The 19,237-nt window shown below is 41.3% G+C and overlaps 1 protein-coding gene and 1 non-coding gene across 5 annotated transcripts in view; one reads left to right on the forward strand and one right to left on the reverse strand.

Moving 5' to 3' along the window:
• Positions 1-18,876, reverse strand: part of TOX2 (TOX high mobility group box family member 2) — a 351,639-nt gene extending 332,763 nt beyond the window's left edge. The window contains exon 1 of one of the 4 annotated variants that reach the window (XM_060231005.1): positions 18,612-18,876. In XM_060231005.1, coding sequence (XP_060086988.1) covers positions 18,612-18,713 — 102 coding nt within the window. In that variant the 5' untranslated portion in view covers positions 18,714-18,876. The remainder of the gene's footprint in view (positions 1-18,611) is intronic. The other 3 variants (XM_060231004.1, XM_060231006.1, XM_060231007.1) reach the window with 3 other exon arrangements.
• TRNAV-GAC (transfer RNA valine (anticodon GAC)) lies at positions 14,753-14,824 on the forward strand. Its single transcript has one exon. It is a non-coding gene; the product is annotated as a tRNA-Val (tRNA).
• Positions 18,877-19,237: the final 361 nt, after the last annotated feature.

A 19,237-nucleotide genomic window follows, 5' to 3' on the forward strand; every position in this document is an offset into this window, starting at 1 on the left:
AACTCATGAACTTTATTATAAGATAGGTCTTACTGTGCTGTTTTTATAATCCTGTAAACCACCTTGAGTCTCACCAAGAATGGTAAATGATATAAGAACTAAATTAATAAGCAAACTGCTGTATTTCCTTCCAGGGCATCTCATTCATTTTACCTTTTTTAAAAAATAAAAAAATAAAAAAATACCAAAAACATGAAGACCATTTTGTGCAGCACTACCAGGTTTAAAACCAACACCTCCTCTCCCTGACAATCCAGAAGCTGAAAGAACTAAGGAAAAAATGCACACATAATGATTTTTTCCCAAAAAGTCTGGAACATTCACTTAGAAAATAATTCAAACAATGCGAGGTAAGGCAATGTAAAATAAAACATCTGAGAAATAAGTCTTCTTACATCCCTGAAAAGACAGCAGCTGCTACAGAAAGGTTATTTTCTTTTTTTGTGCGCTGCACAGCATAGCTGGACTGTGCAACCCGTGTACAGTAAAGTGCCCTGGGGCATGTCTGATTCTGACCAGATGGAATGGTATGAGATTGGAGTTTGAAACTTGTTGAATTAATAATTCAAGCTTAAAGAACCCATCAGCCAAATGCCTTTCCCAACATCAGTTTTCTTCCCAAGAGATGAAAAAATATACATCATGCTTTAAAATATTTTTTTTAAAAAAATCCTATTTTAAAATGAAAGAATTCTGTACTAACAGAAACACCCATGCAATTTCTACCAGCAGTTGTGACTCAAATGAATCCAGCTCTGGCACAACTCACTACAATAAAAGCAAACTAGAATGGTGTGTGGTTAGGACTGAGCAGCATATAAAATGTAAGCCATCATGATGCAGTAGTTTGGGTATCGGCTTAGGATCTCAGGGACATATCAGCTTAGGATCTCAGGGACTTGTCCGAACCCTGCCATGAAGTTCACAGGTTAATGTTGTGGCAGTAGAACTCTTACAGCTTGCTTCCACTTCACAGGGTTGTCATAAAGATAAAATGGGGAAGTAAGACCCATGCACACCACTTTGAGCTGTTTATTTATTTAACTTCATTTATAGCCCATCTTTCTGAAACATAAGGAGGATTCAAAATATAGAAAACAACTCAATCAGGCTGTGAAAAAGCAAAGTAAAAATGCACCAAAGTGCTTTAGACCACCTTAGAAAGAGGACAGGACTCCTCTACCTTCAACACCTAGCTGGAGCTGGGTATTTGGACAAGGGCAGCTTGTCATGCATGAGTGGGAAATGCTGCATCTGCCCCAAATTACCTCTTTCCTACAACTATTTAATGTACAGAAAATCTGCCCTCTTCACCTGAACATAATGAAAGCACAACGACTTAGTCCCAAAACCGTCACTCCACAAATTCTTTGCTTTCTAATTATATATAAATATATTCCAATGTACAATGTCAAGGAATGTTCTAGATAATAAAATATATACCATGTGTGTGTGTTTGTATTTTAAAATAAATTACTATCAAATTGAGTACTCATGTGATGCTAAACAGCCAGTTTGTTCCTGTAGCAAAGCATGTAAAAGTCTCACGTGGGTAGAACTGTCTCACTAAGGTAGACCTGATACTCTCAGATCTCAAGGTCACAGGAAAAGCCAAAAGATGGGAGTGAAGTTCAGCTTTATGGTGCAGCAGCATCTAGGCTGAAAAGCCTGAGTCTTAAGCAGTTCCATCTGACACTTGCAAGCAGCAGTCAGGTGGACCATACTAACTAAGATAAGATACTATATTTGTTCACATACCTCAGATATTAAATCCAAATCCTGAAGCACCATAAACTAACTTTACCAGTGGTCAGTGATCATCCTGCATTCAAGTGTTTGAGGCATTATCTTTAAGATTCACATAATATTATTAAACTTCTTCAAATCTACTACACAGCCCTTAAAGCACTCCCATGCCATACTTTCTACCCATAGTAACCAAGACATACATAAAACCAGCACACACCATGTGAAACAATGGATTTGACCTTTTAAGCGAAGTCAAAGAAAGCCTTCCTTATTAAGAATTAGTATGTCTGAGACACTATGGCTGTAATACACCATTTTCTTCTGAACTGCAAGGTCCAATATTTAGATCACCCACCACTCTATAGTAGGATAATATGTAGATTTCAGATGCAATTGGGCTATTCAAGTGGTTAAAGTTGCAGTCTTAAGAACACTTTCCTAGGAACAAGTCACATAAATAAATGAATAAAATGGAGCTTGCTTCTGAATAGACTGACCTAGGCTTGCTGCCTGAAGGATCCATTCTTCAGTACATTTAGAAAGATCTTGAAGCACTGGGGCATATCCTAAGATCAGATACTTGAGCTCATAATCAAATGGATACAACATTCCACTTCATTAGACTCCAGTGTGTCAGGTGTAGAAAAGAGAGCGCTCAGAATGGTTCCATCCTCTCCACATCTCCAACAGCTTTGTGTAGTCTTAGCCAGTGTCTGAGACACTGTGAAAGCGACCACTCTATTTGCACTACAATTGTGTGGTGAATCAGCCTAAGGAACATACCCAGAGATGTGAGATTGATGGAGGGTCCATTAGAGAAGCCAAATCTCATGACCTAGTTTCCCTTTCAAGGCTCTGTGTCAGCTGCCTAAGTCCTTTGAATGTTGATTCTTAGACTTCCACAGTGGCCAAACTGAATAAAAAGAATGACACTGAGGGCAAGAGGACTCTCAGAGATGCACCCTATATGTATAGAAGTCCATTACATCTTTAAGGAGAGAAAATCACCATGAAGAAAGATTATATTTTTCACGACAAAGGAAAAATATATATAGCACACTCATATAACACAAACTTTTTGTGATCATGTAAAAACTAGATAACAACCACCTCAGGCTAAAAGTCACCCAATTTTCCTCTGATGAGACTACTCAGAAATGATTCACAGTATTGCCATATGCAATTTCAAGTAATCTCTCTTCACAATACAATACAAGAACCTAATTCAGCATTTACATAAAGATATACTATGTATTGATGAGACAGGAAATCACAGAGCACCTATGAAAAAGTATATCTACAGAGGCTATCCAATCTATGCAAAATATATTGTGCTTATGAACAGTTAGTTTTGGGTGTAATACAAAGATTTAGGCAGCAGATCACATAGAAGTCATTCCCCAATTTAGTTCAAAATATCACCCATCTGTTCGCATCTCCAGAAATGAATAATAAAAGTAAGGGTGTCCACAGTGGGTGCCACCTAAGATGGAAGCAAAGAGGTAGTTTTAATATTGCTCCAATTAATCAGTAAATAGTAAATAGCAAGCCTTTATTGGCATAAAACAGATTTAGCCGTAAAATAGCAATATAAATAATATAAAATCCTAGATTATAGAGTACTCAGGGAGCTAAAATACATAAAATGAGTAAAATATATATGAGTCGAGTTTAGCCAAATTAAATAATTAAAACAAATAAAATGTGGTCATTCCAGAACCATTCTCTGTCGTATTTCCATGGCCTGTTGGAGAAATCTAGCCACCATTAAAGTTACCTCAGCGCAAGTGTCATTTAAAAGTTTGTGCTCCAATTAATCCTGTAACTGCCAAGACACAGCCTTTAACATCAGATTTCAGAGGTTTATCTGCTCTATTGGTTTACTGGACACAATGACCAGTTGAAAGTGTATTAAATATGCAGCTGGCCAGCACTTACAAGGGAAACAACCAACAATGTCATAGGCTTAACAGGGCCCTTGACTGGAGAAGTCAAACCTCTTGGGAACTCAGCAAAATTTCCCTCCCACTCAATGCTTTTTTTCTGGAAAAAGAGGTGCTGGAACTCTCAATGAAATGAAGGAGAAACACACAGGTGCCTCTCATGAATTTTTGATTTTTTTTTTAGAATTCTGTTTTCACAACAAGGTTCTGGAACTCCATTCCACCAGGTTCCCCGATAAAAGCCCTGCTCCCACTACAAATAACGATTATATCAAGTTGTATGGACCACAATCCAACACTAGACAAAATTCAGCCATCACAGTTGCCACATCAGTTCTTTGCATTTTTCACTCTCCCTGTAAATCTGTTTTCTGTGGCACAAATGCACATGCTCACCACAAAGCCCTTTCCAAGTCAAATTAACTCAGGAAATGGGATGGGGGGGGTAGTTTCTATTAGATGAGGCACTCTTATGCTCATATATCTACAATACGAATTTGCCTTTGTTGGGGGGTACATACACAGTTGTCCTGAGAAATGTGCAGGAAGAGATAAAGGGTCATCTAGTGCTGCATTAATCAAAGCATGGCTCACCTTCTGACCTGCTGACCTAGAGGTTGCATCTATCCGTGAACCTGCAAATGTGACTATCTAGAAACCATTCCCTGAACTATTTCAATAGCAAACTTTGAAACTCAATATGCCAACTAGTTGGAGAACTCCCTTCTACCCCCACATTCTCCTAGTTTCTCTTGACCCACTCACGTCTTTTTTCCTTCTGTTCTTTTCTGTTGTTATTTTTTCCTCTTTTTCTTGCAATTTGCATTGCTGAAGATAAAAAAAATTGATTTTGTTATGAAATAACTGTTGTAGAGCTGGTAGGTATGGTGGTTAGAATGCTTGACTAAAAGTGTGGAGATCTGGGTTAAAACCCCTTGTCTTCCATGAAGATCAGCACTTGACTGTGGGACATACACATATATCCTTCCCACCCTAAATTACCTCACATGGTTGCTGTGGGGGATAAAACAGCAAGAACTGGCTCCAGATAAATAATGGCAAATTTTAAAACTCAGTACAATTTTGCAAATTAAAAATGGCATCCAGGATTAGGCTGTCAACAGCAGCCCTCATAGGCAGCACAAGAGGGGAAGGGACAGAATATGATAGAGATTCTGTACAGATGTCAGATATGGAGGGCCTTATGTGACATACAAACTACCAACTATGAAACAGGGAGTCAAAGGAACAAGAAAACTTGTGTCTGCAAATCCTTAAGGAACCCCAGTTGACCCACTATAGAACAATGCAAAATCAGGTAAAGTAACTAGCTATGCCCTAAACAACGTAAGTTATATCCAGGTGGGCAGCCGTGTTGGTCTGAAGCAAAAGACCACAGTAGGAGTCCAGTAGCACCTTTAAGACCAACGAAGTTTTATTCAAAAAGTAAGCTTTCATATGCATGCAAACTTGTTCAGACAAGGAATGAGGTACAGTGAACAGAGCTACCTATATAGCTGGTGGGCAGTAGTTTAGGATGTACCATTTTGCATTCTAAGTCACTGTTCACCAGCTATATGTCGCTCTGCTCACTGTACTTCATTCCTTGTCTGAAGAAGTATGAATACGAAAGCTTACATTCTGAATAAAACTTTGTTGTCTTAAAGGTGTACTGGACTCCTACTTTGTTCAACGTAAGTTATCTTTCATGCCCTTCAAAGTTAAGCAGTTCAAACCAGTATACAAAAGAGTGATTGTAAATTGTATCTTGCGATCCAAGAAACCTGAATCTGAACCTCAAATTTCCAGCAAGTATTTCTCATGTAGGAAACCTGGAATCATAATACCATCTTTGCCCCACTTAAGGAATGCAAAACATCAAAGGAAAAACTCTGAAAAAATCTTGTACCAAAACAGCTAAAAACAAAAGCATGATCATGGCTGGATGTAAAAGTCTCTAGCAAAACACTATTAGCAGCAAAGTAACATTTTTTAATGCAGAGCTGTTAGGAAAACACAATTATATGCTTCATTTGTGCTGAAAGATATAATCCAGACTCTAGTAAAAAAAAACATTTAGAGCTTTATTTGTAAGAAGATGAATACAAAAGGTAAATGGGGGGAAAAACTCATTCCATGCACATTAGCCCTCCCAGTGAGTTCACAATAAAATCTACTGTTAGAATAACCTGACTATAGACTCAAGAATAGTCTGAACACACATCTTATGCAGATTAATACAGGCACATAATAGAAGCATAGAAAAGGCATGGGATCTGGATCCCGCCATAGAAAAGTCTTCAGAAGACAAGTACATGAAGTTGAATAAAAATAAATTGCATGAAAACAGTCAATATGAGTCAGAAGAATCTTCTTCATCAATAAAAAAAAATCCCTGAACCATATGCATGCATACTGATTTATAACCATGCCAAAATGAATTCTTTTTATACACAGGAAGCAAAAGAGTTCCTTCACCTGCAACACTTTTAAAAATCTGCTGTATTTGATGGAATAGCTTTATTAGCAACAATGCAGACAGTTCAGCTTTCTATTACTGCAGGAGTGGGCCTCAAGCAGATTTTAGAGTGCTAATATAGCCTAAAAGTCTTGAAAATTCCAGGGTTTGTTCTTATGCTTAAACATACTTCTAGTCCTCATGGATACAGAGAAGCTAATAATGTCTCCATTTTCAAGACTACACATCAAGATTCTTCAGCAGCTGCTTCAGAACTGTTTACATGTGAGGGCAGCAACATAACATTTTTCACTAATTGTCATCCATTATAGCCAGGAAAATATTTATTTTCACTAATTATTTTCACTAATTGTCATCCCTCACAGCGAGGAGGGAAAACACACAACCCACAAGCACCCAATTCAGCAAACATTTAAAATAGCAATCATCAACTGTTTACCAAGCCACAGCAGATCACAGAGCATTAAACAGCCCAGTAAAGTCTTCAGCAACTTATGGACCAAAAGACCTTCTGAAATCATGCAAATTATTTTCCCTGCACACCTCTAAAATACACAGATTAGCCTCAGCCACTCATATTTTTTTCATGTGGTGCATACAAGTTCCCTGCTTTGAGAGTCACAGAGTTTTGAAGACATGATATCTAATTTTTGGAATTGTTTCTCAACAACATAAATAAAATGAGAAAGTTCTTAATTTACTATGTACTCAAGCACTAACTCCCTTTTTATAATTCACTCAACATACTAGCAACTGCAGAATATCACAGCTTGAAGAGAACTCCTGAAAACTTGCCGCAATATCTAGCACAGAGTTCAAAATATAGAAATATAGAGTTAGAAAATTTATATCCACCTTTTCTTGAGGCTCAAGGTGGCTTACAAATCACAATTTAAATTACAATTTAAAAGCAACGCACTAAAATCCCCAAATAACTTCCCTAAACCCAGGCAAATAAAATAGCCTTGCAGAGCCTCCTAAACATTCCCAAAGATGGCACACACACACACACCTCCTCAAGGCGCCCATTCCACAAAGTAGGATAAGGTACAAGCTCTGGCTCATGCCAGGTGGGCTACTTTAAGTGAGAGGACTGCAGGTGGCATACAGGTTATAACCAGCAAGCTGAATTGGACTAAAAAACAAACTGGTAGCCAATATACCTATTTTAAGACAGACAAGATATGGTTCCACCACTAGCCCCTGGCAATAATTAGCTGCAGCATTCTGAACCAGCTGAAGCTTTTGCACTGTCTTCAAGGGCAGCCCAACCATACAGTACTTTCCAGTAATCCAAGCACAAGTTTACAAAAGCATGGCTTACACTCTGGAAAGATCAGCGAGTCTAAAACAGGTGAAAGTTAGTGAGCCAGATGCAGGTGACAGATGCCACTCTTAGCCAAAACACCAATCTGCTTTTCAAACAGTGACATCAGGTCCATGAACATCCCCAAGGTCTTAATCTGCTCAACAAATGCCAACTCCAATACATCCACTGCAAGCAAATTGAATCCCTCTAAATCATCTGCCTTCCAGAATTACCCATCTTGTCGGAATAGAACTTCAGCTTGCTCTGTCTTAGCCATCTGGCTATATCTACAAAACACCGGCTCAGAGCCAGACTAGATGCATCTGGAGGCTTGGATAATTAAATTCAGAGGTGGGTATCCTTTGGGTATTGATGACAACCAACTCCAAAGCCCTGGACAATCTCATCCAATGGCCTTGTACAAATGTTGAAGAGCAGAGGTGAGATAATAGAATCTTGTGGCACTCCACAGAATAACTCCCACCCTGTTGATTCCACTCCTCCAGTGTAAATTATTTGCATCCAGTTAGTCAGAAAAGACTGAAACCCCCAAGAGCAGCTTCCCTAATACCAACTCTGTATTCTAACTAATGAAAAGAATGAAGCAGACAACTATATCAAAGGCCTCTGGAAGATCAAACAGTATAAACAGGAATGACTATCCCCTGTCCAGTGCAACTAAAACAGTTCCAAACCAAGACCTACAGTCAGACTGAAGTGAATCAAGGACAGATGTGTCATCCACAAATTCCTGGATCTGCTCCTCCACCACATACCTTATCACCTTTCCCAGAAATGGTAAACTGGAGACTGAACTAAATTTGCCACCTGACCCTTAGCCAGTGAAGTTTTTAAAGAAGATAACTGCTTTCTTGAAAGGTCAAGCAAAAGCCCCTTAGTGAGAAACACATTAACAATTTTAACCAACAGCTCCAATACATTTTCCTTGTATGATTTTAAAATCCAGAACAGGCATGGATCAAGAGTACATTCCTAAGTAACCTGCCAAAATCTACAGCCAAAACCAATCTGAATCAATCCATAACAAACTGACAAGCAGCTACTTCTGACACTTCAGATACTAGATCTACTCTCAACCAGACAGAAAAGAAGAAAGAGATTTTATCAGCATAGAAACTCAGAAAAACATCACCGGTAGGCTTCAAATTAACATCACTGACAAGGCTGGATTAAGGTGGGACAATGAGTCACTTCAAACAATCCAGCTGATGCAATGGTGATGAGGGGGGACACCTCCTTTGCTGCCATCGTTGCCACCTCATAGGCCTTCAAATGGGTTATATGGTGCACACTGTCTAATTCATCCCAAATCATCTGCTAGTTTGATGTAGTGGATAAATGCACGGACTCTTATCTGGGAGAACCGGGTTTGATTCCCCACTCCTCCACTTGCACCTGCTGAGATGGCCTTGGGTCAGCCATAGCTTTCATAGAAGCTGTCCTTGAAAGGGCAGCTGCTATGAAAGCACTCTCAGCCCCACCTACCTCATAGGGTGTTTGTTGTGGGGGAAGGTAGAGGAGATTGTGACCGCTCTGAGACTCAGAGTATAGGGTGGGATATAAATCCAAAATCTTCTTCTTCTTCTTCTTCTTTTAGTGGTACTCCAGATGTTTCCCAATCTGCTTTGTATCCTCCAGTTTCCTGTTAATCCATGGAGCTCAGGCCCTACCTACCTGAACATGGGAGAGGACATCAAGCAAAGATGTTGTTTACAGCCCCAGTCAGCAGCTGCTCAATCCCCCACAGCAACCTGAAAACTAACAGAATCCATTAACCTCTGAGGGAAGATGATCAGAACTGGTTCATTGCTTCTGCAGGTATGATGCTACAAGCTCAACTGTGCCTTCAGTGACCTGACCTCAACAAAGGCCAAACCTCAAGCCCTCTAAGCAGATCACTAGCAAGCCACTTGGTACAGAAAAGAAGGCCTAGCATATGTCCTTTTTCATGTGGTGGATCCATCACAACCTGAGACATTCCCATGGTTGTCATGGAGGCCATGAAGTCCTGAGCTGGACAACCACCCTTGGGTCCTCAACACTAAACCTGAGATCACCTCTGTCAGCTCAGTCAGAAAGATCCAACTGGCAAGCTATGCAGACAGAATAATATCCCTATTATTTCAACAGTAATTATGACAATGACCCATCTCCATACATAAAACTAGAACAACATTTTCTGTGAATGAATGGATGTTCATTATTTAGTTCTGAATCCCTGGTTTAATAAAGCCTTCGGCAAAAGAGAGCTTCAAACACTTTCTATTATGCATATGGAATGCACACACCATCAAAGTCTATGCTGTGGGAAGCAGAGATAACAAATCAAATGACTTGAACATTTTCTAGAATGTGAAGATTTTTAATGGCAAGTTTTTTACACAACATAACAATATTCAAGATCACACACCAAATGAGGCCCGTAAATCAAAAATTTAGGCACCATTTTTTCTCTTTCCAAGGAATGAATGGATGAAAATGTATAATATATGAATAAGAGTTGGATCACAAGAATAAAATATAGTAAAGGATATAAAATATGTTATCTTCCATCATGCCAAAGCAATAAAACACAAGAGAAAAAAGGCCAGTGTTTACTACTGCAATTTACTGTGCACGTAAACGTCAAAAGAAAACAGAATGTTCCATAAAAATTTATTCATTACACTGACCCTCTTTTATATCGATAGGTCAAAACCAATTTCTGATGAATTCTTTCAAAAAACAAAAGAAAACATACAACAACAAATATTGGTGTGATTTAGCATCCATCTGAACTCCAGCACCTTAATCCTTTCTGACTATACCCACACACTTAAAAACTGAGAATGGAAAATACAGCATTTTGAATTATTCTTAGAAGCTTTAAAATAATGGAAGTGTTTGAAGCATTGGCTGGGCACATATCTGTTATTCCTATATGTACAAATGTTTTAACAAGTCAACCTGATTCATTAAGTACATACTTAGGATCTCCCCTTTTGGGATAAATACTGCTCAAAGGAACACTTAGAAAATTCTTTCCTCTGAATTCCTCCCCAGATTTGGTGACCCTTGTTAACATAATCTGTAAAGGCTGTTGGAGATGCATAGATTTACTTCTTGCCATAGATTTCTGTTGCCAAGAGAGACATGGCAAGAGCATCTCTCTCTCTCTCTCTCTCTCTAAGCCATGTACTCATGTGCATTAAAACACAGCACTTCATTGTTGTTATTTTGAACATACAATTATGAGTACAATTGTATTAACATTCCTTGGCAACTTTTACCCAGTCTTTCAACTGATGGACTTGCAAAAGCTCATCTAGTCACCCATGCTGTTTTCTCCAGTTCATTATAGTTTCCCATCACAGTGTGTTGTTCTAATGTTTGCTTGTGCATGCTGATGTGATCCTATGAAGGGCACCTGCAAGCCAGAAAATGCTTTAAATATGAAACTATAGTAAGTATTAGGAACTTGGCTGATTGAAAGATTAGGTAAAGCAGAAACTGATGAGGAAGGTGTGATGTTGCTGTGAATACCTATAACATGCATCTCCCCCACTTACTGCTAAAACTGTGTGATGTTTTAAACCAGGGTAAATGGTCATAAGAACATATAATAAACACTAGCAAACTAGCCAAAGCTTGGACTAGGATACTAGATAACCACTTATCCAGTTAGAATAGGCTTTACATAGGGACTTTGAGGATCACTACTGAAGGGGTCAATGAAAAGGCCACATAAAATGGAAGCTGCCAAGAAACACTGAATGCAATTGTGCATGCAGCTGCATGCTCAAAAACTCTGACTAGTTTTTACTGCACTTGGCTATTTGTGTGCATAGCTTAACTGAAGGGGGAAATCATAATGAATGGAAGATATGAAAAGACATAGCAAGAGCATATTGTACTAGCACCGATTCCAGAGTTAATTAGGGAAAACCTCTATAAACCAGAAGGCAAGAACAGCAGAATACTGGACACAGTCGATCCAAATGTCAGACTTACATAACAGAGTTGGTGAAATCCAGCCACTTCAGGTTGGAAGTCAGAGTTAAATTAAAATTTGCCCTGACCTGCATAGCCCAGGCAAGCCTGATCACATCAGATCTTGGAAGATAAGCAGGGCCAACTCTGGCCATTATTTGGATGGGAGACTTCCAAAGAATGCAAGAGTCGGGAGGCAAAGGCAGGCTATCAAGCCACTTCTCTGAATGTTCTCCGTGCCCCAACAGGAGTCACCAGAGGTCGCCGTGACTTCCAGGCAAGGGGGCACAAACATGCATGCAGAAGTAAAAATATGAAGGGGGGGGGGTTAAATTAAAAATTGTTGCATCGAACCATTTTGATTATTTTCAGCATAAACTTTAAAATTATTCCTCACAAAAAGAGGATAATTTTCAATCCACACATGAACACTGTTCCACTGTACCCTGGCCCAGAAAGATCCTTCTTGGCAGACACCGTGTTAGCAGTGTCAGGTAGACAGTGCCATGAAACAAAACCAGCACAGGCAAGATGTCTTCTAGCTCTGCCCATTTCCACAGTGAGACCCACTTATGTTGTGCAATGCTGCTATCGTAATAGATAAGAGGAAAAAAAGGGGGGCAGGATTTGACCACTGTGCAACATACTGGTGGAACAAACAGCTTTACACTCCTCCCACACCACTGACTGTTATCTAATTTTTTCCTGCATAATCTTGTTTACTAGACACTATGGATATACAGTATTAAACTTACAACAGTAACAAACAATAAAGGCCCTTTCTACACTGAGTTTTGATCCAGATTTTGAAAGCACACAATCCGCCTGCTACAGATCCGCATAATCCAAATTTCTACATATAATATTTGCTTCGCATTTTTCCAAGGAAAACAGTTTTATCTTCGGATTTTTACTTCTGTATTTCCACTGTTCGATTCACTTCTGTGCTATAGGCAGTTGTTTTTTCTCCCAAAACTAGAATACTGCCCTGAGAATTCTGCACCTGAGAGCAGATTCTCCCCCCCCACCCCGCAATATCAGTCCAGCAGGGAGAATTCAAATTTTCCCCTTCCCCTCCTCTGTCACGATCAGATCTCCTGCCTTGCAAGCAAAAGACCCCCTCCTTCCATATCTCTCTCTCAGCCTGTGAATGTTGCTTGTAAAACATTCCATGAGGCAGTGGAAGACTGGGAGAGGGGGAAAAGAGATTTTCTGCCAAACCAATATCAATATAATGGTGTTTTGAGGGGAGTGGACACTTCAGAATGCACGCAGTTCCACTGGGGTGTAAAAGTTATTATTAACACTCTTTGACATGGAGCTCAAGCTAAGTGGATTCTGTTTACCAACCTCCCCCCCCCCCAGTTCATTCTTCTCCCCTGTGTCTGGTTAATGTGGGCTTCATGCAGAGCTGCTGCTAGTTGTTGGGGTCGAAAATAAGGAACTGGTTCATTTGACTCTTGCCTTGACAGATCGCAGCACTCTTTGGGGCAAGTGAGGGAAACAGGTGTCTGATAGCCTTTCAGCACCTCATTGTGGAAGGAGGCACTGTGGTGCCGGGTTTTGAACACCACTGCTTCCTCCACCTTTTTGGCAAAAGCTCTGCTTGGCAAAGTATGTACTCACATCACCAAATCTCCTTTTCCTCCATTGACTGGAGGAAGCACAAGGGGGCATCTGACAGGGTACACAGTCTCACAATCATTGTAATATATGAGTGGGGGTGGGGAGGAATACTTCCCTTCTAGGAAGTGCTCTTGCCAAAGCACTGACAAGGACGGAGCTTTGGGGAGGAGTCTGAAATCCCAAAAGGAAAGTTCTACTATTAAGGCTTAAATCCAGATTTGGAGAAAGGTCCAAACCAAAACAAGTTTTGAGAACAGCAGGGCAGAAGCAAGGTGGAAGTGGTATTGCCCAAGGCAACTGCAGAAGCTAGAGGAAACTGTGAAGCAAGACAGAACTGAAGATGCCAGGTAATGTAGAAGGTCACTTTGAAATGCACACAAAGAGAGGATCAAATTGCTAGTGTAGAAAGTGCCAAAAAGTCTGGCCCCATATTGTTTAATAAAACACTGTCTTTGTAAACTTCTGTAAGTTTTCTGTAGAAATTAAAAAGCAGAGTCCAAGCAATAATGCATCTACTGCTCTTCCCTGGCATTACATTCCGCAATTATACACAGATACTTCTAGATGCTTCCACTCAAAAGAATCTTTGCCTGGGTAGGGGATTTAAAACTGTGCCCTTAAAGCATTTCAAATACAATGTACCGTAAGTATAATGCATTATTCACTTGCTTCAAACCTGCTTAAAGACATGGGGGGAGGGTGTTAAAGGCTATTTGAAACTTATCTCTTTTAACTCTTTGAACTGTACATTCAAGACCTTTTTTTCAGATTTTCTCCACAAGACACAAATAAGTTCCATCAATGCTATCACAAGTTTTGATGTATTACATTTCAAGGTTAAAAAAACAAATGTGGTTTGTGCAATGAAAAACAGAGAAATGAAAAAAACCAATCAAGTTCGAAGTATAAGTCCAATCAAAAAGCCCATCCTAAATAACCAAATGGATAAAAAAAATAAGAACATATCTGGACCAGCAAGTATGAATCAAAACCTTACATATAAAAATTAATTATCTGGGGAATAACAGATACTTTACTCATGACATTTCCTTCTCTACCCTGTTGTGTTAAGTCTGAAAAAAAAGAGGGAACATATTTTGCCACAAGAAAATTCTGCTAAAAAGCTAACGATAATATTGTATAAGGTTTGTATACAGCCATTTGCCTGATGTCTCCAGTGAATAAGATTCACCAACCACTAATCAGTCTGGGAAGCTTTTGCAAACTGAAGGGGGGGGGGGCGGTTCTCCCTTAAGGCCATCGAAGTACGGACTTCTAGGCTAATAAACATTTTTGTGTGCTAATCACTTCTTCAGACATTCTCAAGGCTGCACAGAAGATAGTATTTCTCAACAGTAATAACTGAGCATGATATGTGTTCAGAGTGCTTCTCCCTTGGAGCTGGTGTGACGAAATACCAAAATAAGAGTAAGGAAACCTGGTCTCAAACCACCACTCCATTGGAGTGACCTTGGATTAGTCATTATTTCAAGGCCCAATCTACCTCATAAATTGGGCAGGGATAAAATGTCAGGAGAAAATAATAAGCTCCAGGAGTGAAGAACAATATTGCTGATGCTAAGCAAGTTTGGGTATGGTCGGTACATGAACAGGAGACCCTCCAGGGAACCCCAAGCACGCCACTCCTGTGGATCAGGGGCTGTGGTTCAGTAGTAGAACATCTGCTTGACATGCAGAAGGTCCCAGGTTCAATCCCTGGCATCTTCAGTTAAAAGAATCAGGTATACAAGGATGTGAAAGATCTCAGCCTGAGACCCTAAAAAGCCACTGCCAGTCTAAGTAGACAATACTGACTCTGACAGACCAGGGTTCTGATTCAGTATAAGGCAACTTCATATGTTTGTTGTAAAAGAAACATAGGATAAATAATAAATACTTGCAAGATAAATATAAAAAAAAAATCATAGTAACCCTCCCAAGAACCTTGTAAGGTAGGCCAGCATTAAACTCTTTCCTGATATAGCAGACTAGGTGCTCATCTCAACTAATTACGCAGGATGGTATCCTAGAGCACAGAAAATTGCATGTAGCTAAGTACTCAATGTAGCCATTAGACAAGTCCTATTTGTAAACACCCCTGTCCTTTTAAAGTGGAAAATGCTGATATATAACAGGTACTTCAGTGGCTGTAAAGAGCAACTGTGCCTTGCTGCAGCACACAAATGAGATGGGAAATCTCATGATAACAATATCATATTCAGTAAGTGCACAAAACAATTACATTAACATTTCAGGATGCTTTGAGCTAAATAGTGTTTCTTCAGCAAGCTGACTGGCTGTATTAGAAATATCTACTGGCTCGGGGACAGCTCAGGCAGAGCTACTGCTATGCCCCCCATTTCATCTATTTATACACGCAGTACTTGACACTGCACACAATCTTTCCTCCATGAGACTTTTTTCTACCCACTCAGAAAAGAACCAGTCTATGAGGACTTCAACCATTGGGGCTAAAAACTTAGTTTACAAAAATTACCTCAGAAATCCCTAGCATAGGTTGTTGAATTCTCTGCTGTGGATGAAGAGAAGCAACATCCAGGCCTTCCCGCAACAGACTCCTTCAAGTCAATGTTCTGCTTTTTGTGACAAAAAACACTGCTTACTCTAATATCTCTACTAAGAAAGTCAGCAACCATAAGCACATCCCAAGCCAGTTCCTTCATTCCATTCCAATTCCCTTAAAACTTTTATTTCTTTCATAACATCCAACTAGAGGAAACTCGGCTATCCTGAAGTCTACCCCTACCTAATGATCTTTTTTTCCTGAATTCTTTATTCCTTAGGTTTCTAAAACTGTGAAGTCCTTGGGAACAGAACCATCAGTAATATGTGCTCATCTATCTACTCAGAAAAAGGGGGGAGGGGTGGTGTGTATAAAAGAGAGTGTCTGTGTAGAGGGCAGAAAAGGTTTCCAGAAAAATCAGCTGTCAGGACACTGCAACTGAAATCCTGCATCTTTATGCACCAGAATTCATCCCACAAGTATATTTCGTCCACTCTAACTATGTAAATAGCATTTGACAGCAAAGAAAAAATATATAAATTTGGACTGTCAGGGACTTATTTAACATTTTCTCTTCTTTTCTTTCTCTTGTCGTAATATCTTGGTAACAGTAGCAACAGCAGCACCTGCTGGTAGTGGTCAGTACTTTGTATGCTTTCGGCATCACTTCATCCAGACTTTTCAACCCAACATGTGTTTATTTGGTTTATTAAGAACTATTACAGTACTCTGTCATTCATACTCCCAGCATTGCCACAAACAGCATACTGTAAAAAGCATTTGTTAACAAGCAAGTGACTTCAGACTAACAGCAACAGCTATTGCCTTTCCATTATGTGCAATCACTGAAGTCCATCCTCTCTAAGGACTGTTTTCCCTGTGGCCCAACGATTGACAAAGTTTCTGAAAACCTACATCACACCATAACCTTCCATCATACTATGAAGCTGCCACAGACCTCTTGCATTCAACTCTGTCTATGGATATTCATCACTATACTCCACCTTCCAAAATGAACAGCTATCATGTGAATTTACTTCTAACATTTTTACATCTGTTTGAAAAAAATCAGTCAAGATCTTAGAATTCACCTCTTTTTTTCCAAATACAAGTGCTGTGGATATCTGTTCCCAGACATTCAAGGTACTAAGTATATTAGCAACTGATACTTTGATAATAATGAAAGGTTAATGTTTCCTTCCATAAGAATAACAATTTTTTAAATTTCATTTTTCAGATCAACAGATGTTTTGTGAACAAACAGTGCACTTTCAATACACCTCACATTTAGGAACAAAAACTGCACCTCAGTCAATTTGGAGAGCTTTAAACTCCTTGTACAAAACACTATGCACACCAGTTGTAAGTGTTAGCTGAACTAGTGGCGAAAGTGTAAAGGTGCACATTACTAAAAGTAGGGAACTTTAAAAATTTCAAAACCAGATTACTTTAGAAAACTCTGTAAACCACAGAAATTAAATCAGTAGACCATGCAGATGAAGCTCTGCAGTTTAAGAATCTGACTAAACAGTTAGCTATAAAAGTTCTGATTAAATACAGCAAATTCTACAGTTTCAACAAAATTCTTCCTTCATTAAAATGTTGCCCAAAATGCATGATCCTCGTTATTAGCACCATTTCTGCTGGCTGCTCTCAGTTGACTACAATCTTAAAAGGCAGCTGTAGTCTCAAATACTCCCAAACATTTTGCCTCCTCTATTTCTCTCTCACACAAACACACGCTAAAAGGGTGCACTTTCTTGCTGTAGCAAACAGACAAATCTAGGTTAGAGAGGTTTTCATGCTGTGCTGTTGATCTTATGAAATATACATAACCCCCATGCAGGCTTTGTATTTAACAGAAGTAATTGTGTTGTGGGGAGGGGAAAGGGTTGGTTGACAATTGAGGGACAAGAGCCTGCAGTCCAAAGCCTGAGTTTGAGAAAACAAAACAACATGCACACACACAACACCCCCGGAGGGGGGGGGCACGCACACGAGTAAGTTTTAACATACAAGACTGCATGTTGCATCATGCAATGCTGCCTGGAAGGCTGCACTGGGTATCCTATGTAGCAGCTCCTTCTCACCAAGAAGGCAAAAAACTACAAAACAAACAATGATAAAATACTCACTCTAAAGCCTGCTGCCCCTAGCCTGTACATTTTCGAACAGAAATCATTAACAAGCACACGGGGGGGGGGGAGCGCTTCAAACTAAGCAGTCTCTTCTTAAGTCCATACAATTCCGCTTCTCCCCCATAAAACACACATGCATAAACACACTAATGTGTTCACATCCCTCCCCCTCCACACACACATTTCTTCTATATAATGATGTTTACCAAAACTGAGAGGTCTAATCCGCGGTCTGCTGTGACAACGCCACGGAGAAAGCTTCTCCCCGCCCACCCGCATCCACCCCAAATATCCCACCCCCTCCTTTGCTTCCAAGGTAGGCAGGAGAATTGCCCTGGCCGCGCCAGCAAGCAGCACGGGTGCCGTGAGCAGTGCAATAGTTTTGAAATTCCCTCCTGCAGGATGCAGCCGCGCTCGCCTTGCTCCTTTCCACACTTTGCTCCCTTGAGGAGGAGAAGTTTCGGACTCGTTGCTGGGGGTGTTAGTTCGAACGCGCTCGACTTCTTTTTCTCCCTGGGCACAAAGCGGGGAGGCGAGCTGCACCCGGGACTTGGGGACGACTTGAGCGACCCGCCTGCTGCCCAGCCAGAAGGGAGCCCCTAACTGCTCGTGCAGAGCCTTCCACGGGAGCGGGGGAGGGGGTCGGCTCCGAGGGGGGCGATCGAGTCAACTCCTTGCCCCGCACCCAGACGGGAGCGGTGACAAGTAGGGCAAGGCAACGCCGAGCAAGCTCCCCCCCTCCCCTCCCCTATGGAGCAGCAGTCCGGGAGCGAGGGGAGGGGGTTAAAGCGAATGGGGTGCCGCGCATCCTCCGCTCCGTCCGCCCTCCCCCCTCTCCCCCCCCCCTCGTTACCTTGTTGCAGTGGTAATAGTCCAGGGGCCCCAAGCAAGTGGGCTCAGCCCCGGGCAAAGAACCAACGGCGGTGGGGGCGGAAGGGTAAAACCTAACGTCCATGCCGGGGGTGCGCGCTGAGGAGGAGAAAGAGGCGGCAGCAGCGGCAAGAGGAGGCTCCAGCAGGCATGGAACCGGCTCCTCCGGCGGCGGCGGCGGCGGCTCTGCCTCTGGCTCAGGGAGGGAGGGACGGGCAGGGGAGGCGGGGAGCGGGAGGCGGGGAGGGAGCGCAGCCCAGAGCCGGCTCCTCTCGCACTCTATTGTTCCAGGCACTGAGGCGGGGGGGAGGGAGAGGGAGGAAGGGGGAGGGGAGAGAGCCTGGGACCTGCCGGGGCTGGGCAGGGCTGGGCTGGGCGGCCTCGCCTCCCGTCACACAGCCTCCCAGGCGCGCGCCGACACTGCCCCAGGGCAGGAGGGTGTCGCTGTCGCGCTCTCTCTCTCTCTCACACACACACACACGTAGTCGCCTGGGACCTGATCTGTCCCCCTCCCGTCCCAAAAGAAGACGGACTCGCGCTGAGAGGGCCTGGCCAGTGGCAGCCCCAGAGGAAAGAACACGCTCTCTCGCTCTTGCCCTATGAATCCCT

This window comes from Heteronotia binoei, chromosome 2 (genome assembly GCF_032191835.1).
Source record: "Heteronotia binoei isolate CCM8104 ecotype False Entrance Well chromosome 2, APGP_CSIRO_Hbin_v1, whole genome shotgun sequence".
In the NCBI taxonomy this organism is placed as follows: domain Eukaryota; kingdom Metazoa; phylum Chordata; class Lepidosauria; order Squamata; family Gekkonidae; genus Heteronotia; species Heteronotia binoei.